This window comes from Paramisgurnus dabryanus, chromosome 6 (genome assembly GCF_030506205.2).
Source record: "Paramisgurnus dabryanus chromosome 6, PD_genome_1.1, whole genome shotgun sequence".
Taxonomy (NCBI): domain Eukaryota; kingdom Metazoa; phylum Chordata; class Actinopteri; order Cypriniformes; family Cobitidae; genus Paramisgurnus; species Paramisgurnus dabryanus.
Genome location: NC_133342.1, coordinates 49,668,997 through 49,691,599, shown reverse-complemented (window position 1 = coordinate 49,691,599; position 22,603 = coordinate 49,668,997). Strand labels below are relative to the sequence as shown.

At 40.6% G+C, this 22,603-nt stretch overlaps 1 protein-coding gene across 1 annotated transcript in view; it reads left to right on the top strand.

Annotated features, from left to right (window-relative positions):
* The window catches only part of adcy1b (adenylate cyclase 1b), a 550,524-nt gene extending 529,847 nt beyond the window's left edge, over nucleotides 1-20,677 (top strand). Inside the window, exon 20 of the mRNA XM_065272926.2 lies at nucleotides 20,324-20,677. Within this exon, the coding sequence (XP_065128998.1) occupies nucleotides 20,324-20,677 (354 nt within the window). The remainder of the gene's footprint in view (nucleotides 1-20,323) is intronic.
* Nucleotides 20,678-22,603: the final 1,926 nt, after the last annotated feature.

Here is a 22,603-nt window from a genome sequence, read left to right as displayed (position 1 = left end):
AAACTACTTTCTCAGAAGGAGCACCAAACACAGTGATTCTTGCGATGGCCCTTGACCCAAGGTTTAGGAAACTGAGCAAGTTTCTTTCACCTGATGAAATCCTACCTGTTCAAACTAAAGTGCAAACAATGTCACTTGAAGAGAGAAGGAAGATGGATGTGCAGCAGCATGGCAGTTGCAGTGTTGTTACCTCCACCAATACTACAGCTACTGAATCAACACCTCTAGTAGCCTATCTACTTGATTCACTCCTTGGTTCTGATGGTGAAGAAGAGGATAGAGCAGGTGAAGCTGAGGATGTCCACAGCCAAGTGAGGAACGAAGTCCTCACACACTTAGGAGAAAAGAGCCTTGCCAAGGAAGAAAACACATTATTGTGGTGGAAGGCTAACAATGAAAGATATCCCTTGTTGGCCAGGCAAGCCAAGTCTTACCTCTGCATCCCTGCCACCTCAACACCATCTGAGCGGCTGTTTTCTGCAGCAGGCAACATAGCCTCAAAGAAAAGAGCGAGCCTGAGCCAGGAGCATGTGGACATGCTCATATTTTAGCATTGCAATGCAAAGTGTCTGAACAAATGGAGTGAGAGAGAGTGAGTGTGTGTGAGAGTCTGCGAGTGTAGTGTAGAGAACAAGTTCTTCTGACATTCAAACAAATCCTGTTAAATTTTCTGATTTGTATTGTTCTTTATTTTTAATAATTTATTTATTGTTCTGGCAGCTCAGGTGGCACTTTATTTAAAAAAAGGCTGTATATTTATACTGCAGATGTAAAGAATACATGTGTATGTTATTGTGTTATTTTATTTTATTTTATTAATATTGTTATAACAGCTCAGGGGTGTTCAAGGAGCAACATGTTTGTACACTTTCTAAAGATTTTAATTCTGTTTTTAAATAAAGGGTTGGAAATAAAGGTTTTTCTTGCTTTTTGTTTTTTATCCGATTCATCGATTAATCGGAAAAATAATCAACAGATTAATCGATTATTAAAATAATCGTTAGTTGCAGCCCTAGTTAGGTTTAAGATCAATCACCGGCTATAACCTTACGACATACAGCACAGACCCCAGAGGTTATGTAGGTGTATTTGTGTGTATGTGTGTGGGGGTGTGTGTGGTCTGGTAGTTATCATGTGGTAGGGGTCCCAAATGATCAATGGCATGGATTTTGTGAAGCAGAGCAGGCCCTGGTCAGCCTGTAGGGTTAGGATCAACAAAGGTTAACATGTATAATTGCGTAATAAGCAAACATGAAATTATATTTTACCTATGGTTGTTTCTGATTGTTTCAGCATTAGTATGTGTATGTGATTAGATTTACATTCCAAACTATGACTGCATTGACTTTTTCATGCTCTGTTCATAGTTTTTCTTTGTTAGTGGCAACTTATGTTTGAGATTTTGTAAATTCACTAGATGTTCTTAGATGTATTTTTCTTAGACAAACTTTTCTTTTGCAAACTTAGTCATTCTTCATACTTTTGTCTTTTCATACTTTGTTCATAGTTTTTCTTCGTTAGTGGCAACTTATGTCTGAGATTTGTAAATTCACTAGATGTTCTCAGATGTGTTTTTCTTAGACAAACTTTTATTTTCAAACTTAGACAATCTTCATACTTTTGTCTTTTCATACTTTGTTGATAGTTTTTCTTCGCTAGTGTCGACTTATGTCTGAGATTTTGTAATTTCATTAGATGTTCTTAGTTGTGTTTTCTTAAACTTTTGTTTTTATACCTAGTCATTCTTACAAAGTAACGTGTTACAGTAACGTAACTACTTTTTTGGGTAAAAAGTAGTGTAACGCGTTACTACTGAAAATTTGGTAACGTAACGTAGTTCATTTTCCAATTCAGCGCAACGTTACTTTTGGTTAGATTTGACAGCGACACTGCCATCTGCGTGCTAGCGCAATAGTCACAAGGTCCACACACATGACAGAGGCTCGTATCAGTCTGCAAAGAAATCATGGCAAGCAAGAAGCAGCTGACGCTAACTTTTGAGGGATGGAGGCATCTTAATTTTAATCAATGTTTTATCAACCAATTGTCTGATTTGAATAAATAAGAAATAAATTAAAGAATGATGATGAGGAGGAGGATGATGCAATGGCCTTTAGTGCAGACTCGGAGGTACTAACTTGAGTACATGAAATCTGGCTTAGAGTTAGAAGTTCTCAACCGTTTCCCCCAAGTGAAAGCTGTGTTCATGAAATACCATCCAGTGCACCAGTGGAAAGGCTGTTCAGCCTGGTAGGTCTTGTGCTTACCCCCAGAAGAAACAGACTTTCAGATAAATCTATTTTGAGACATATGCCTCATTTTGAGGTTACCATGTTGTTCCTAAGGAACTTATTGATACTTTTTTATAATAAAGAGCACAAAAGAAATACCTGTTATGTCCTCCATAGTATAACTTTATTTAGGCCTACACATTTAGAAACAGATATTGGGTTCTGCCCAAAGTCAGGCAACATAAAAGTAACGTAAAAGTAACGAGTAACGTAAAAAGTTACTTTGCAAAGGCGGTAACTAAGTAAAGTAATGGATTACTTTTTTTAAAAGTAACGAGTAACGAGCAAACACTACTTTTTTAAAGTAACTTCCCCAACACTGGTGGCAACTTATGTCTGCGATTTTGTAAATTCATTAGATGTTCTTAGTTGTGTTTTCTTAAACAAACTTTTGTTTTCAGACCTAGTTATTCTTCATACTTTTGTCTTTTCATACTTTGTTCATAGTTTTTCTTCATTAGTGGCAACTTATGTCTGAGATTTTGTAAATTCACTAGATGTTCAAACTTTTCTTTTGAAAACTTAGTCATTCTTCATACATTTGTCTTTTCATACTTGGTTCATAGTTTTTCTTCGTTAGTGGCAACTTATGTCTGAGATTTGTAAATTCACTAGATGTTCTTAGATGTATTTTTCTTAGACAAACTTTTCTTTTCAAACTTAGTCATTCTTCATACTTTTGTCTTTTCATACTTTGTTAATAGTTTTTTTTCGCTAGTGTCAAGTTATGTCTTTTGTGTCAACAAATGTTTTGTCTTCAAAGAAATGTTTGTTGGGCCATCCATAAACACCGCGTGGGGCCGCGCTTCGCCACAAGGACATGTCAGGCCCGTATGTGTTAATCAGAATCTGAAAACCTAGCATTGAGAATGGAGATGTACTTTGGTCAGGGTCTTTGATATTCACATCTTTTATTTAGTTTACAGTAAATGGCTCTTTTAGTCTAAAGCAAAACAGTTCTGGCGGGACAGTGTTTGGTCGTCGCATCTGTTTTAGAAACGGGACGCAGCATAGCTGACATCTATCAGATATATGTTTACTCAGACACGTCTAAATGTTTAATTCTTGATTGTCTATAAGAAATTTTTGATGTTAAAAACAAAACTTTAGATCGAATAGTATTTGTCACAAAACACATGAGCACTTCATCTTAAAAACATGACATGTTTAAATCAGAGGCGTTCTATATCTAGAATGCGGACAGAATTACATTTGTTGTATAATACACATTTGGAGGTTAGGAGCCACGATGAATACAAACCAGAAAATGGGATAAAAATGTCTTAAACTTTAAAAAGTTTATTTTTAAAACCACAGATGTGTGAGTGCATGTGCGTTATTGCACTAAGCAATAATGTGTTTTAATCATGATCTTGTGAGGGTGGCATAATGATACGCCTAAAATAAACCTTTATATAGTCAGAGTGGTCAGAATTACATTTATTGTGTAATAAACACATATTCACAGTTGGGTTTAAGGAGACATTCATTAAAAACAAACCAGAAGATAAGATAAAAGTGTTTCTTTTAAAACGCCAGATATGAGTTTGCATCCGCGTTCTCTAGTGGTACCGCCTGTGCGCGAGTTTTAATGGCTTGAACAATAGAATGCGGTGCTTAAAAAGATTGTCGGATCTCGTGAAGCGATTCAACTTTTATTTAGTTTAAAATAAATAGACTTTAGTCTAAAGAATGTAGTATTGGCGGCCCCCGGAGGTTGTGGCGTAGTTCATTGCTTAAACTATACACATACTGAATATTTCATTAAATAAACTTGTGATGTTACAAGCAAAAGTTTTATTTTTGTCAGAGTGGACACATACATTACATTTTACCACCACGGTTTTAGAAGTCTTTAACTTATTAGTTTACAATCCACACCCACTGTGAGTCGCACGGCTGTGGGTTTAAGCAAGGAGTGTGACAGAGAGACACACACACGGTCATAAGAACAGCATCTGAAAGTTTGTATCTGATCAGAAACTATAGTCTATAGTTCAATAGATAATATCAGATTTAGGTTTAACCAGATACATCTAAAATATTTGAATCTTGATTGTCTATAAGAAATTTTTGATGTAAAAAACAAAAATTTAGATCAAGCTGTATTTTTCATAAAATATGCGCTGCCACTTCACCTAAAATCTAAAATAATACTTTATTTTTGTCAGAGCAGACAATGTAAGTTTGTTGTATAATATACACATATTCACAAATGGTTTTAAGGAGACATTAATTAAAAACAAACCCAAAAGATGAGAAAAAATATTTATTTTAAAACAACAGATATGAGCTCGCATCCGCGTATGTTCTCTACTGGGACCCCCGGTGCGCAAGCTTTATTGGCGTGAACAATAGAATACAGTGCATGAAAAGATTCATGGATCTTTACACGTACTAAATATTCCATTAAATAATTTGTGATGTTACAAGCAAAATTTTTATTTTTGTCAGAGTGGACAGTATTACATTTTACCACCACGGTTTTAAAAGACTCTAACTCACTAGTTTACAATCCGCCCCTGCTGTGAATTCTCTCACACACACAGACACAAAAAAAACACGCTCCGGACAGCTGCTTAAAAACCCATAAAATACGACACTCAAAACTGGACAGCTTGTACAGATGTTTATTGATAGCCCCTCCCACCAGTCAAATGTGATTGACAGGGTCATAAATCATATTTTGACAGCAAGCGCCTTCTACAACCACTCACATACTTCGTGGGGAGATCGCTGTCCTACTGGAGAAGGACGCATCACAGCAAGATCGAGCTGGTCCCTCCAGCCGAGATGAGGTCAGGGTTTTACAGACTTACTTTATTGTACCCAAGAAAACCGTCTGCTTGTGACCGATCTTTGACCTGCGTACGCTGAACTGCTGACGGCCAAACGCATATTTCCCTGCATTCGGTCATACACATCCATCGACCTGAAGGACACGTACTTTCATGTATCAATCCCCCCCGACTAGGGATGGGTATGGTTAAGGTTTTAACGGTATTACTACTCTTACCGATACTGCTTAACGGTCCGGTACTTTAACGGTATTCTTATCGGTACTTTGGCCAATGTTAACATTTGATCATGAACCTATGTTCACATGATTAAGTTAATTATGTGTCTGCATTTCATCATTACAAATTAATTTCTGGATATCATTTCTAAATAATGTACATATATTTGTTAATGCACCAGCGTGAAAGCTGCAGAAAAAAATACTTTAAATAGGATATTTATATGTAGGCTATTTTTTAAACTAACTTGAAGTGCTGAGCATTTAGCCAAATAAATGTTTACATACTGATTTTTCTTTATTTAGGATTTTAAAACAAGTAGAACATATTTTGAATGCATAACGTCATTTCTCCCAAAAGAAATCAACAGAATTTTAATGTAAGGTAAGCAAACCAATTAGGGAGAAGGTACATTTATATTAAATGAGGTGAACAACGTTGATTCAACATGATTTTAGCATACATGCCTGACAGGCGCGGTGGGCGCGTGCAGCAGGTGACGCAAATTATAGGTCCTCCGAGGTTTAGACCGTCTCATTTCAGTTCTCTTCGCGGACTTCTGAGGCTGGCACCTTGAAAGACCAAGTGCTCGGTAAGGTTGCATGCTTAAAAGTTCACAGCCCTTGCATTGGGACAGTTTCTGACTGCACGTAATGCACTTCTGAAAGATGCTTTGACAGATTGCTTGTGTTTCCGCCCTTACATGCAAACATCTTGTTGAACTTACCTGTATGACAACGAGCGTTGTCTGCATCAACTCTTGTGAAGTATAACCACACTTTTGAACGTTTTCCTCTATCCGCCATCGTCACTCTTTGAATTAAGCGGGAGTTGTGTGGTGTTATACATTTGCGTGCGGCCGTGCGCCACGCTCGTTGTTGTGTGTGACAGACAGCTTCCGCGGCGCGCATGAGAGATCTCTCTGATCTCACAGACAAACGTCTTGATTTGATCGCAAATTAGAAATGTTTGGTGAGATAAATTGTGCACGAAAACATTATTAAGCAAGAATACATAGTACATTTATTTATTTATTTATTTTTTTGCTTTCAGGACCGAAAGCAGAACCGATAGCGTCAGATCTTACTGATACTACGGTCTTTCATAATTTAGCCCCGGGGCCAGTTTAATACCAGGTTTCGGTACCCATCCCTACCCCCGACACAGGCCGTTTCTCCGCTCCGGTCTTCGGGTCAACTGGGAAAAGAGCAAACTTTGCCCCGTACAGAGGATCTCTTTTCTCAGGATGGAACAGGACTTGGTCAAATTTAACAGCACTTCTAACAGATGCGCATGAACAGTCAATACTGACTTGCCTGAATACGCTCAAAAGCAAGAATGCGGTTGTGCTGAAACAATTTCAGAAGCTCCTGGGACATATGGCAGCAGCAGCGGCTGTGACACCGCTCGAGCTGCTCCATATGAGACAGCTTCAGCGTTCAGCTTCAAGACCGAGTCCCGAGGAGAGCATGGCTTTGCATTGTTCACCGTGTGATCATTACACATGCGTGTTTTTGAACTTTTACTCCATGGTTAGACCTTTCATACGTATTAGTTTTCCCAGACAACACTGCGACTGTCTCGTATATCAATTGCCAAGGCGGTTTAGGCTCTCATCACCTGTCGCATCTCGCCTGTCTGCATCTGAGGTCCCTTTGTGCCATTTTAATGCCAGGCTCGCTCAACACAGCGGCAGACGTTTAACACTGAGACCACTAAGCCCAGCTATGTGCCCAAAGTTCCAACAACTCCTTTTAGAGATCAGGTGGTGAACTTGCATGCGCTGCCTTTGGAGGAGGCAAAGCCAGTCATGGTCATGTTCGTGCACTACATGTATATGTATACAGAATGCAAAGCTTTAGAACCTCAGACCAGCTCTTTGTCTGTTACGGTGGCCAACAGAAAGGGAAATCTGTCACCAAGCAGAGTATGTCCCATTGGATTGTGGATACTATAGCCCTTGCATACCTAAAGCAAGATGTGCCTTGCCCTTTAAATTTATGTGCTCCCTCTTCACGTAGTGTGACATCATCTTGGGCATTGGCTCGCGGTTCCTCGGTTATTATTTTGTCAAAAGTTAAGCTACAAAACAGATAAGAATGAACATTTTGAGTTTACTAGCTTCATTTGTGTGTGAAATTCTAGTTTGGAGACATTCAAGTGGAAATTTGCGTCATGGGAGGGGCTTCTGCGACTCCTCTCACTCCATTTAATCACGTCACTACTAGAGCAAGCCCCTGATTGGTTAACATGGCACGAATATCCGCCAAAGTTCAGATTTTTCAACTCCTGCTTTCCCTCTGCAACGTTCAATTCACTCATTCCGTGCCATTCAGGCGTACTGCACTGCAGGATTGACTTAACATGCAGTGTAAGTTCTACACGGAGGCCAAGGGAGGCCCATGCCTCTGTAGACATGTCCCTGGCCACCTATGTGCCCCCCCCAGTGCTGACCAAATAAAAAGTATGAATTTTGTTGTGTATGTAGCAAGCACACTCAAAGAACTACACCGAGACGCGTAATGCAGCAACAACAACATTACTTCAACTTAAACATACATTACAACTCCTCCCTTCTTAGATTAAAAATACTAAGAACATGTAATGCACAAGTATTTACAGCATAACAGTGTTTACCAAATTTTTTTTATTTTTTGAAGTCTCTGTGGGAGTTTCCTGCATCTTTCAGGGTAGCGTCTCTGTGAACTTAACTGTGATTCAGGCACAACTGAATTTGTTACCTCAGACATGCCTTCATGCTGTTTAGCGCTATTCACTTCAACTGAAGCAGAAGTAAAATGTCAACAGCATTATCCTCTTTATTAGAATCAGAAAGAGGGGAAATAGCAGGTTTCACTTGATAGTCCACTAACTGTTCTGCATGACGTCTCCAGGTGTTGTCACCGACTTTCACTGTGTATGACAAGGGACCTGTTCTAGTGGTGATTTTGCCTGGTTGCCACTTCTCCGTCCTGTAATCTCATCTTAAGACCTCTTGGCCCACCTGGAAGGTACTTGTAGGCCTTTCCTTCATTTGTGCAAATTGTTTGTTTTCGTCATATCGCCTCACATTAGGTTTGATTAGGTCCAAGCGAGAGCGCAAATTTCTCTTGAGGAACATCATTGCAGGAGTTTGGCCAGTGGCGTGTACTGCACTTCTGTACATGACTTAAAAGTTGTCTATCTTGTGTTGTAGAGGAATAATTTCATTATCCACCGCTTTCTGTGATGTGTTTGATGCCGTTCTGCTTCATGAATTTTTGAAACTCATCTAACACGAACTGTCGTCCATTGTCAGTACATATCTGCTCTGGCAACCCATTCCTAGCAAATATTGTCCTTAGTACAGAAACAGTCTTTTCTGATGTGGTTGTTTTCATTGGAAGAACTTCGGGCCACTTAGAGTGTGCATCCACGGCAATTAGAAACAGTCTTTGAAAGGCCGGCAAAATCGATGTGTACTCTTTGCCATGGTGTTGAAGGCCATTCCCAGGGATGGAGAAGAGCTAGCGTTGATGAGTTTTGAACCTTTTGACATCCAGGGCAAGCGTTTGTCAAATCCTCATCTGTTTGTAAATCCCTGGCCACCACATATAACTGCGTGCCAGGTTTTTCATTTTTACAGTTCCCAAATGTCCCTCATGCAGAGTGTGTAGCATTTTGCTGCGCAATTTGGATGGAATCACAACTCGTAACCCACACATTAAGGTTCCTTGGCACACAGATAGTTGGTTTCTCCTCCATGAAAATGCTGGATAGAGTAAGTTTCCATGTGTTGGCCATCCTCTGACAGTGATTTCATAGATCTTAGACAGTGTTGGGTCATTGCAGGTCTCTTTCTGAATCTGTGCATTTGTTACAGGTAGCTGGCTTACAATTGTAGTATGAAGACATCAGCTTGATCTGCAGTGTCTGACCTTTCTGTCATCTTCATTGGTAGGCGTGATAAGCCGTCAGCATTACAGTGTAGTTTGGTGCTTTTGTACTCAATGTCATATTGGTGAGCACCTAAGGAAAGTGACCATCGCTGCAGCCGTGCTGATGTCATCGCTGACACACCCTTCCTGTTGTATCTTACATTCAAGAACAGAGACGTCATTTCGTTTATAACTTATCTTTATATAAGTAAGAGCAACACAACACAGACCCGCACAGCTCGTGCAGTCTTTTACATACACACTGTATACTTCTTTGCTAGTGCATGACATACTCATACATACACCACCACTGACCTCTACTGGTCATTCTTAGTTATAACACCTAACATATAACATCCTTCCCCCCTTAACATGAAAACAACCACTGAAATAATTTCCAACATATAAAATATAGAAACGTATTATAAACAACATTAACATAACTTTATGACACAGCTCAACACCTTATGTTGAAATGTTTTCATGTGTTCATCTTTTTTAGTGTTATGATTTCACAAAGTCTTTGAGATATTCCGGTGCTTTTCTTTCTCTTACTGAACGTCTTACACATCCCGTTTGTGAACTCACAGGCTGCTTTGTCTGTCCAGTATCAACCAACTCTGGTTTCGTAACTATTGGTTCTGGGTCTATGGCATCAGAATGTACAGTTTCTACCAGCTCTTGCGGTTGATCCAGAATATCAGCTTGGGAAACAATTTCAGAACTTGAAACCTCTTCCTGTTGCCGACTGAACAACTGGTCGACATGACGACGTACCACTTGAGAATTTTCCAAACTCACTCTGTATGATACAGGTCCTGTGATCTCTGTAATTTCTCCCTGCACCCATTTTGGTCCATAAGCAAAATTCCTGGTATACACGGCGTCTCCCACTTCAAAACATCTGGACTTAGCATGTTTATCATGATGCTCTTTCTGACTCTGTTGCTTTGTTTCAATTTTGTTGTTGAGATCAGGATGTATTCTGTCGAGTGTGCATCTCAACTTTCTGCCCATCATCAATTCTGCAGGTGATAAACCTGTTGTAGACTCAGGTGTTATTCGATAACTGAACAAGGCCCGATGTAACTTGGTCTCAATGGTTTCCCCTGAGCATTTTTTTAAAAGGTCCTTCAGAGTCTGTACAGCTCGCTCAGCCAAGCCATTTGATGACGGATGATACGGAGCAGCAGTCACATGTGTTATTCCGTTCCTGGACATGAATTCTTTACATGCCTCACTCATGAAACACTGAGCATTGTCTGACACCATGACTTCAGGAATGCCGTGCACACTGAAACTATTCCTCAGACACTCGAGAGTGACAGCTGTCGTTGCTGAATTCAGGGGGTATGCATCTATCCACTTAGAATGTGCATCTATTAAGATGAGAAACATTTTACCCATAAAGGGGCCAGCATAATCCATATGCACCCGTCTCCAGGGTTTCCTAGGCCACTCCCACGGATGAAGTGGTGCACATACAGGAGCTTTTCTCTGTTCCTGGCATATTTTGCAGCTTCGGACTTTAGATTCTATGTCCGCATCCAGGTTAGGCCACCACAGGTAGCTCCTCGCCAGGCCCTTCATCCTCGACATCCCTGGATGACACTGATGTAGTTGGTCTAACATCACTGCACGTCCTTTCTCAGGAATGATAAGGCGTGCTCCCCACAGTACACAACCATCTTGCACACTAAGCTCCTGCTGTCTTTTCTTATAAGGTGCAAAATCCGGTAAATCACTGTGATCAGGCCACCCTTTCAAAACATACTCACGAACTCTAGACAGTACAGGATCTCTGGCAGTCCAATACTTGATATTTTCTGATGTCGTGATTGAGCTCACCTCTTTTTCCAGCATGAAAACTTGCTCCTGCTTACTCAGTTTCTCATGGTTTTCTGGAAGGGGAAATCGGCTGAGAGCATCCGCATTTCCGTTGTCTTTTCCAGCTCTGTATGTAATCACATATTCATAAGCACCTAACAGCACGGCCCATCTCATTATGCGTTGCGAGGCCATTTGTGGCACCGATCTGAGCTCATTTAAGAGACTGATTAGAGGCTTATGATCTGTACAAATTACAAATTTGTGTCCATACAAGTACTTATGGAACCTTTTTACTCCAAACACTACAGCAAGTCCCTCTTTATCGAGCTGGGAGTAGTTTTTTTCAGCCTTTGAAAGTGTTCGTGAAACAAACCCTATGGGTCGTTCTGTTCCATCTGGCATCCGGTGTGCCAACACCGCTCCTATTCCAAACGGTGAAGCGTCACAGGCAAGTATCAGTTCTTTTTGTGCATCAAAGTGTACCAGAACTTGATTTGACTGCAGTAACTCTTTAGATTGCTGAAAAGCTGTCTCTTGTTCCGCTTTCCAACACCAGGGGACATCTTTCTTTAACAGTTGGTGCAGAGGTGCTAAAAGTGTTGAGAGATTTGGCAGAAAACGGTTATAATAATTCAACAGTCCCAGGTAAGCTTTAAGCTCTGTTACTGAAGTTGGTGTTGGTGCCTCTTTAACTGCCTGAACTTTTTCAGGGACAGGATGAATCCCTGTGGCATCCACTCTATGTCCAAGAAATGTGACTTCCTTTTCCATAAAGTTGCACTTTCCCCGTTTTAACCTCAGACCGGCCTCCTCCAGCCGATACAACACTTGGTCTAGCGTCCTCAAATGCTCCAAATCGTCCTTCCCAGTAAGCAAAATATCGTCCAGGTATACCACAACTTTAGGAATGTCTTTTAGTACGGCTTCCATGGTCCTCTGGAAGATTGCTGGGCTTGAGCTGACACCAAAAGGTAATCTGGTGTAGGTAAACAGACCTTTGTGAGTATTTACTGTCACATACTGTTTTGACTCTTCATCCAAAACAATTTGCTGATATGCATGACTCATATCTAATTTGCTAAATTTGTCTCCTCCCGACAAAACTGCAAACATATCCTCCACTCTTGGAATGGGATACTGTTCCAGTGAAGACTCTCTGTTTATGGTCACTTTATAATCTCCACACAATCTCACTGAACCATCTGGTTTTAATACTGGCACTACTGGAGCTGCCCAGTCTGAAAATTTCACAGGCACTATTATGTTTTCCTTTATTAGGCGATCCAACTCGACTTTAACCTTTTCTTTCATTGCAAACGGCAACGACCTTGGCTTGAAAAAACGGGGTTTTGCCTCACTGGAAACATGAATCTTTGCCTTGGTTCCTTTTAGTGTTCCCAGTTCCTCTTTGAAAACTGTTTCATGTGCCTTCAGAATGTCTTGTAACCTCTCAGAACTATTTTCTATTTGGTTGATGTTCTCCCAGCTGAGTTTTAACTCTGTGAGCCATGCGCGTCCCAGCAGATTTGGTCCTGCTCCAGCCACCACGATTGCCGTTAGTTCTTTGGTAATACCTTTGTATTTTACTTTGACTTTTGTGGTACCCAGAATGTTCACTGGCTGTCCTGTGTAAGTTTTGAGGTTGACCTTGCTTATAATCAGAGGTAGTTTCTTTTTAGCATTCAATTTGGCATGTTCTGCTTGTGATAAAACTGTCACACTGCAACCTGTGTCAATCTCAAATTTCACTAAGCATTCATTTACGGACAACATTTGTGTTATAGGGGATACATGGGGTATATCTGACTCCATACTGTACATGGTGAATACTTCCTCTCCAGGCTCCTCTTCTTCTTGGTCTTGGAGATAATTTGCTCTTTTTTGCAATTTTCCTCTCCCCCATTTTGAATTTTTCTTACCCTTATCAACTTTAGAGTCACGAATTTTCATCCTACACACTCTTTTCAAATGTCCGATCTTGCCACAATTGTAACATTTTTCCCCTGCAAACTTACATTCCTTTGGTCCGTGGTTATTTCCACCACAACGGTAGCATGTTCCCGTACCACCTGACGTGCACTTTTCTCTTGCATCCATCTTGAAAACAGTGGTACTGTGCACGTGTCCTCTCTCTCTGTTCAAATCCGCCATATCCTTATTAGCCGCTTCAATAGCCTGTGCTTTTCGCAAAGCCGTCTCAAACGTCAGACCATCCTCCGCTAACAATCTCCGCTGTATGCTATCATCATTGACTCCGCACACTAACCGGTCTCTCAGCATGACAGTGAGCGTGTCGCCAAAGTTACAGTCTTGTGCTAGCTTCCTAAGCTCAGCCACATAATCCGCTATACTTTCATCCAAGCGCCTGTTCCGTGAATTAAATTTCCATCTCTGGACTATTTCACTAGGCCTCGGATTAAAGTGCTTAGTCAACAAACTCACCAGTTCGTCATAAGTCTTTGATCCTGGTTTCTCAGGACTCAGCAGATTCCTCATGATCGTGTATGTCTGTGCTCCAACACAACTCAGCAATATGGCACGTTTTTTTCCTGGATCTTCCACATCATTTGCCACGAAGAAATGATTCAAAATCTCACAATATTCCTCCCACGACTGCGACTTACTATCAAACGGGGCCACGGCTCCCACCATGCCAGCCATTTTATCGTCCAGTCCTCTCACGTGGTAGCCGACAGCTAACAGCAAATATGGGGTTCCACTCCAAAATCCTGCCAATTCTCACACAGGAACGAATGTCAGTCCCAACTTCATCCTCGTCGCCATATGTTGTATCTTACATTCAAGAACAGAGACGTCATTTCGTTTATAACTTATCTTTATATAAGTAAGAGCAACACAACACAGACCCGCACAGCTCGTGCAGTCTTTTACATACACACTGTATACTTCTTTGCTAGTGCATGACATACTCATACATACACCACCACTGACCTCTACTGGTCATTCTTAGTTATAACACCTAACATATAACACTTCCTACAGTTGAAGATTGAGACCAGGGGCTGATGGTCTGTGACCAGTGTAAATTTTTGACCATACAGGTAATGGTTAAATTTTTTTACACCCCAGACAAAGCTGAGTGCTTCTCTGTCTATTTTTGCATAATTACGTTCTGCTACTGTTAACGATCTGGATGCGAAGGCTATAGGTTTTTCTGTGCCATCTGGTAACTTATGTGACAGCACAGCACCAATTTCATCTGGTGATGCATCACATGCAAGTCTGATGGCATAGATGGGTTGAAGTGTGCAAGCACTACATCAGAGTTTATGAGTCTTTTTGTCTGTTCAAAAGCTTGCGTGCAACTTTCTGTCCAATTCTTTTACAATTTTTGTGTTTTTGTCTGTTACAATGCATTTAAAGGATGTAGCAAAGTAGAAATGTTCGGAAGGAACTTGTGGTAGTTAACAAGTCCTAGATATGATCGGAGCTGAGACACCTTTTGCGGCCGTGGTGCATTTAACACAGCTTCAATTTTATCCTGTGACTTGTGGAGACCATCTTTGTCGATCACATGGCCGCAGTAAGAGATCTTTTTTTGAAGAACTCACATTTTTCTTTATTTGCTCTTAGTCCATATTCACTGAGTCGAATCAGCACCTGTTGTGGGTTATGTAGGTGTTCTGTGTCGTCTTTACCTGTCACAATGATATCGTCCAGGTAACACTGTGTTCCTGGAATATCCTGTTACACTTGGTCCATTGCCTTCTGCCACAAGGCTGGGGCTGTTGCAATTCCAAAAACAAGATGGTTGTACTGGTAGAGCCCTTTATGTGTGTTAATGTTCACCAATTCCTTAGAATTGTCCTCCATCTCCGTTTGGAGGTAGGCTTGAGCAAGGTCAATTTTTGTGAAGCATTCTCCACCAGACAGAGATGCAAATATATCTTCAATGCGTGGCAGGGGATACTGTACTGTGTGAAGAACAGGATTGACAGTTAAAGTCCCCACAAATTCGCACACTCCCTGTCTTGTCTTTTTTATCACTGGGACTATGGGTGTTGCCCACTAACTCCTCTCCACCTTTCTTAAGATGCCCGTTTTCTCCAGGTTGTCAAGCTCTGTCTCCACCTTCGGACGAAGTGCATAGGGTAGTGGACGAGCCTTTAGGAATTTGGGAGAAGTGTCCGCTTTCACTTCAAGCCTTGCATTTATGCCTTTAAGCGTTCCAATCCCTTTCTGAAACACTGGTGCAGCATTTTCAAGAATCTGAGCAAGAGTGTTTTGTGTGTCTTTGTTAGTGACTTGAGATGACATGTTCAAGCTTTTTATGGCATGCCAGTCTAATGGTATTTTTCTCAACCGTTCACATCCAAATAATGCTGGACCCCCATTCTCCAGGACGTACAGATCCAACTGCTGCATGTTCTCGTTGTACTTTACATTTACTTTAAGTTTCCCTTTTGGAGACACATTTCACCAGTATATGTCTTTAATATCACTGATGTCTGTTGCAGCGGGAACAATCAGTTGTGGAGATGACAGATAAAGCAGATCCAGTATCTAACTCCATTTTAAGTTTAACTCCTGACACTTCTGGAGTGAGCCAAATGACTCTACGATCTGCCTCGTTAATTTTGTACAGTTCAAGACAGGAAAGGTCATCAGTATTTGAGCTTGAATTTGTTTCATTTTCAGTCACGTTATGCACATTAGCGGCTTTACGTTTCACTTTATGAGTTCTGTCTTTGTGCATCTTCCATTTGGCTGTTTTACAAACTCTCTCAGTGTGCCCCTTTTTATGACACTTTCTACACTCCTTATCCTTGAACCAACAATCATTTTCAACATGAGACATTTTCCCACAACGGTGACCTTTTTTGCTTTTTCTCTGGTTTCAGTATCATTTTATTTGCTGCACATTCTATTGCTTTTTGCTGCAATTCTAATGCATCTTTTGCTGCTGTCTCCATTGATACTGCAATGTTCAATGCACGTTCTAATGTCAGGTCTATTTCTGTCAGCAATCTTTTTTGTGTGCTCTCATTATGCATTCCACATACGAGTCTGTCTCTCAGTGCGTCTGCCAATCCAGCCCCAAACTGACAATGCTCAGACAATCTACGTCAGGGGTGTCAAACTAATTTTAGGCTGAGGGCCGGATGGTAAATAACGGCACAATGTGAGGGCCGGATTTTTTTTTTTTAAACCTAAGTGTGCATATAATTGTGTCAAAATGAACTAAACAAACTAATTAATTAGCAAGAAAACTAGTGAAACACACAGCTCTGTAAAAACTACATTTCATAAGTCACACTCATACTGTACATGCTATACACACAAATTTGCATCTGTACAAAACCCACTGGCCTTAGGTTGAAAAGCCTTAATTTTACTTCCTTTGCATGGAAACTTAACAAAAGTATACCTTAATGACAAAATTATTTATAAACCATTCACTTTTCTTTGGAATATATTTGAAATGAGAACAGTCATTTAGAAAATGAAAATGCTAGATGGGGCAGTGGCACAAAGGGGGTACTATTATTATGGTTTCAAATAAAGTATTATAAATACGATGTGTTATATATTACTAGCATCAACTTAGACAAGTGATAATAATGGGAAATATAATAACACAAATTAAATTGTGACAATCTGCTAAATATTCAATATGATTTACCTGCTGGCTTGATGAAGCTTTGAATCCAAGTTTGCAATGTTGAACTGCCTTCAGCAGCCTCCCTTTCCGTTCTCTGTATATATTTTCTGAAGGCATCTGTGTTTTTTGTATAATTACTATTTCTGCGGTTTAACAACTGATATAATGTAATGAATCTACCTGTTAATGCAACGAACTTCGGAAACTGTTGTCTTCGCTCTCCAGGCAAAGAGTGGACACAGAGATGCTGCGGAGCGGGCAGGAAAACACGAAGTGGATTACCAAAATCGGTGGATCTTTAGTGGAGCGGTAACATAAAACAGCAAGATTAGTCTGTTCCGCGTTTTGCGGTTTTCCGCAAGTATCTCATATTAAAAACGAACTATACATCCGCCTAAAATATGTATATAATATTTTATAATACTGTATAAATCATCACGCGGGCCGGACTGGACACCTTTGCGGGCCGTATTCGGCCGTATGTTTGACACCCCTGATCTACGCAGTTCTGCCATATATTCGGGAATACTTTCTCCCTTGGCTTGATTTTGCTTATGAAATCTAAACCTTTCTGCAAATACTAGGGGTTTGGGCTTCAAATGTTCATGTAAAATGTCCACGATTTCTTTGAAAGTTTTATCCGCTGGTTTTTCAGGGGTTAACAGGCTACGAAGCAATCCGTACGTTTTTGCACCAATCACACTCAGCAAAACAGCCACATTTTTATCATCTGCAACTGCATTAGCATTACAATACAATTCAACTCTTTCAACATAAGTTCCCCAATCCTCAATATTGCCGTCAAACATGGTGATAGATCCAATCATCGTCATTTTTGTTCGATTCTGAATTCGTTTTGGCACATTGAACTTACACGTTCTTATAGAGAATTTCCTTTCTACTCCTTTTCACTGCTCATTGTCTCTTTAACTCTTTCCCCGCCATTGACGAGATATCTCGTCAATTAAGAGAAAACGCTTCCCCGCCAATGACGAGATTTTCCGTCTTTCCGCAATACCGCTATTATCCACCAGGTGGCGCCCTTCCGCAACTTTTAAACCCGGAAGTATTGCCCTATGGCAAGCGGCTGCATGTCCATGTCTGTTTTAAAGATTGCTCTGAATGGGATCTCTATGAAAAGTCCGTCACAAAAATTGAATTATCTCTGCTTTTTGCTCAAAATGTGGTGTTTTTGCAGAAACCTACCCATATTCAAAAGCTGATTACAAAAGAACCACTAAAGGTAGGATGAAACGGTGTTTTTTGTTTGAGAGCAGAGGGTCTGTTCTTTCATTTGGTATATTGTATGTTTATATATTTAAAGAAGAAAATTTTCTGGAAGGCAGTAAACTTTGGTGAAAATCATGAAAAATGCTGGCGCTGGCTGGCAACCTTTTTTTAAAAATGCTGGCGGTGAAAGAGTTAAATGTCAAACATAATGCATTTTTATTTAAAATGTTTTATACTGATCAGATCAGGGGCGGAGTGGGACCCAAAAATCTACCGGGAAATTTCATAGACCACCAGCCCTCCATGCGATGCGTTAGTTTTTCCAGGTGCGTCCACGAAATGTGAAACGCCCCTAAGGGTCACCGGAAAAAAACAACACTTATCTCCACGTCAGCACCTGATGTGTGTAATCAACGGCCATGTGACGTCGACCAGCGTAGCGCAAGCTTAGGGTTCGGTGGAAAAAAAATCTAAGATTCAAAAAGCCCAGTATTCGGCCGAATCCGCCGGCCACTTTATTAGGTACACCTGTCCAACTGCGCGTTAATGCAAATGTCTAATCAGCCCATCACATGGCAGCAACTAAATGCATTTAGACATGTAGACATGGTCAAGACGATCTGCTGCAGTTCAAACCGAGCGTCAGAATGGGAGAGAAAGGTGATTTAAGTGACTTTGAGCGTGGCATGGTTGTTGGTGCCAGACGAGCTGGTCTGAGTATTTCAGAAACTGCTGATCTACTGGGATTTTCACACACAACTATCTCAAGGGTTTACAGAGAATGGTCCAAAAAGAGAAAATATCCAGTGAGTGGCAATTCTGTGGGCGCAAATGCCTTGTTGATGCCAAAGGTCAGAGAAGAATCGCCAGCCTGGTTCGAGCTGATAGAAAGGCAACAGTAACTCAAATAACCACTCGTTACAACCAAGATATACAGAAGAGCATCTCTGAACGCACAACACTTCGAAACTTGAGGCGGATGGGCTACAGCAGCAGAAGACCACACCGGGTGCCACTTCTGACAGCTAAAAACAGGAAACTAAGGCTACAATTCACACAAAATTGGACAATAGAAGATTAGACAAACTTGCCTGGTCTGATGAGTCTTGATTTCTGCTGCGACATTCAGATGGTAGAGTCAGAACTTGGCGTCAACAACATGAAAGCATGGATCCATCCTGCCTTGTATCAACGGTTCAGGCTGGTGGTGACGGTGTAATGGTGTGGGGGTTATTTTCTTGGCACACTTTGGGCCCATTAGTACCAATTGAGCATTGTGTATTGTTTCTGACCATGTTCATCCCTTTATGACCACAATGTACCCATCCTCTGATGGCCCCACATTAGTATCCCACATGGGCAAACCTATATGGGACCCACATAGGGAAACCCACATGGGACCCACATATATTGCCCATGTGAAGCCCATGCCCACATGTAACCCATGCTGGCTGGGGTGTAGACTGTTATCAGTGCATTTTCACACGGATGATATAATGCACATCAAGAGGTATTGTACTACAATATAACATAACGTAACATTCAATGGTGTCATGTCAAAATGGTAATTTTCAGACATTTTCTAAATCCAGTATTGGATAGAGTTTGTTACCGTAGCAGCTACAGTGTAGCCATCATAATTTTACATCATAACCTCACAATAAGATTTGTACTCTCAATACATTATGTGAAAAATCATTGTAGATTATAAGTTTGTTGATATGAACACTTAATTCTGTGCTGTTTTTAAAACACCATCGAATTGGACTAATACTGTAACATCTATGACTAACAATTTCGTTTTGAACATAACATGAAACCTTACATAACGAAATAAAATGATGTCATCAAACGCCACATTTATAAAACTTGATTATTTTACCGTTTCCGTCAACATGATTTCTCATTCCCGTCTGATTGATGGCCATCAGCGGTTGAGTTAAAGACAACAAATCCCATAATTCCATGCTGCTTCAGAGCATCATTAATCTACGTAATTGTTATTGTTTTGATTGTGTTGGCTCCCTCTAGCGACAATTCCCACATATTGCACCTTTAAGTAAGCTCAGCAGTTTTTTACTTTTAGGGTCTGAATAGGGAACACAATACTGCATAGTTGGCCAGTTCTGCTTGGTTACGACTTTCTCTCATTGCCAAAATCTGATGAGTGGTGATGCAGTGTCTCAGAGAGGAGGCACCAGTGTCATTAGCCAGTGAATTCCCATTTATATATGGTCTGCAGACAATCATCAACACTTGCTGGTGTTCCTATACTGTTAGCTCTCTTGCTTCCTCTTCAGAGAACCAAAGTTACGTACTGTATGTAACAGACATTTGGTTTTAATCTTTGTCCATAGCATGTGAGGTCTGCCACAAAAGCTTTTCAAGTTATTAACGCATGTGCCCTCTTTCCAGGTTACAGAGGATGTCTACCACTTGCTTCAGAACAACTATGATCTGGTGTGTCGTGGTAATGTCAGCATAAAAGGCAAAGGACAGATGCTTACTTATTTCCTGGAGGGCAAAGCCCAGGATGCAGGCAACAGAGCACCACATCACACTGGTGGTCTAGAGCGAAGAATTCACGCCATAGCTCGCAGCAGTATTGCACAAACCAAGACTGATAGTACTTTATCTATCACCTCAGGCCTTGCTGCAAGGGTCGGCATGAGCAATATCCAAAGGACACACAGTCACAGTGCCAGCACTGATGCCAACTACATGCTTACTGTGGAAGAGGAGAACAAAAAGGATGAAAAGGACATGTAGGATGACAGATCTCAGTATGCCAGTGATTGACAACAAAAGCATGGTTTTACAAATGATCTAAAGGAAGTTAAAGTCAAGGAAGAATGCAAGAATTGTCTTCCCTTTGTAAGCATGATGGTTCTGTGGTTAACTGTAGTACAGTTAATTTAACATTAAATTCAAATTGACTATTATTTACCTAATCTTCAACCTGCATATCCAGGTTAAATAACTTCCTAAAAATATGTATTGTGGTGTTTCAGGAATGTAGCCCTTGCTTCTTCCTGGTATGGAACAACAACCCAATTTATAAACTCAAGTTGGCCCTACATTTTGTTTCTTATTGACTATTCTTTTTCACTCAAAAATAAAGTTGTAAGCCAAATAAGTTGAGAATCATATTTCATGTTTTAGGACTTGTTGAACACTTCTTTTTGGGATCATACAATGTAAAATGTGAATTTCAATTCAATTTTATTTATGTAGCTTTTCACAATTGTTAATTGTTTCAAAGCAGCTTTACATTAATAGATGTAGGGAAAAGCATAGAAAAGTGAGCATACCGTAAAACTTCAAATAATAGCCCGGGCTTTTATTTTCCCAAACCTATCATCACACCAGGCGTCTAAAAGAGACAGGCGTCTATAAGAGACAGGCTTTTATTTTAATTGTTCCAGCATGACAGCAGGAGGTTACCACATATTACGTTTTATTTTTAATTTCAATGTGTTTAACAAATTAGTTCGTGTAATAACAACAGTCTTAAATTATTGGCAGTATAAATAAAGCAAACAAGGATATGTTTTTTCATTGGTTGTTGCGTGAAATCTTACCCAGATACAACAGTGCTATTTTCTGATTGGCTATTGTGTAGCCTCTATCTTTTTTTTGTGTTGGCTCGCTCGACTAGAACTCTAGGGATCACGGGCTTGATAGAGAGAGAGAGCAGTGCGGCCAGATACATTTTGGGCGCTGCAGCATATTAAATATGTTAAATAGTGTTTCCACGCGAGAAATACAATGTGTGGCGGGAGTGGATGCATGACAACAGACTGAAAGCCGGCTATTATTAGCGGCCTCAAAACACTACCGACCCACGGGGAAAAGTCCTGACTCTACCGATTGCCACTTCGCTACTGTCATCATCACTTCAATCCTGGCGACGAAGCTTGTTGTGTTGTCATGGTGATGAGTAACGGAACGACTGCGTCTGTCACGTGACATCTACCGGTAAGCAAAAAAAAAACTTTAGCGTGTTCAATCTGCACCATAGAACTGTCTTAAACAGACTATCTGACGGGTTTTAGAAGATTAAATACAACCCGAAACTAAAAAACAGACCAGGCCTTTATTTGAGACAGGCGTTTATTTACCCAAACCTGTCGTCACACCAGGCGTCTAAAAGAGACAGGCGTCTATTTGGGACTCGGCTATTATTTGAAGTTTTACGGTAGTAATAATGTTATAATCTCAGGGGCTGTCCACACGGAGACGCGTATCACTGTATACGTATAAATTTGTTATCGTATTGGCGTTTCATCCACACGGATCCGGCGTTTTGGGAGACTGAATCCGCTATTTTTTGAAACCGGGTCCTTTGGATAAATCTGAAACCGACACCCTTGCGGTTTCGTCTGTACAGCCAATCCGTATATTTTGTGAAGCGAAAACGTCATCACATCACGTGTCGGAAGCGTCACACGTAACCGCAACAACAATAACGGCGGACTACGTGATTGTGTTCGTGCTACAGAAGCTACTAAAGCCTACTAGCTTTATTACAGCTAAATCTATTGCTTCTATGCAATTGTGGTGACCAACAAGCAATAATGGACAACACCATACCTTGGTTAAGCGCATGCTCAAAATCTTCTTCTCCGTGTATAGTGTATATCTGTGGCAAAATTACAGCGCCCCATACTGGTCCGGCATATATACTACACCGCT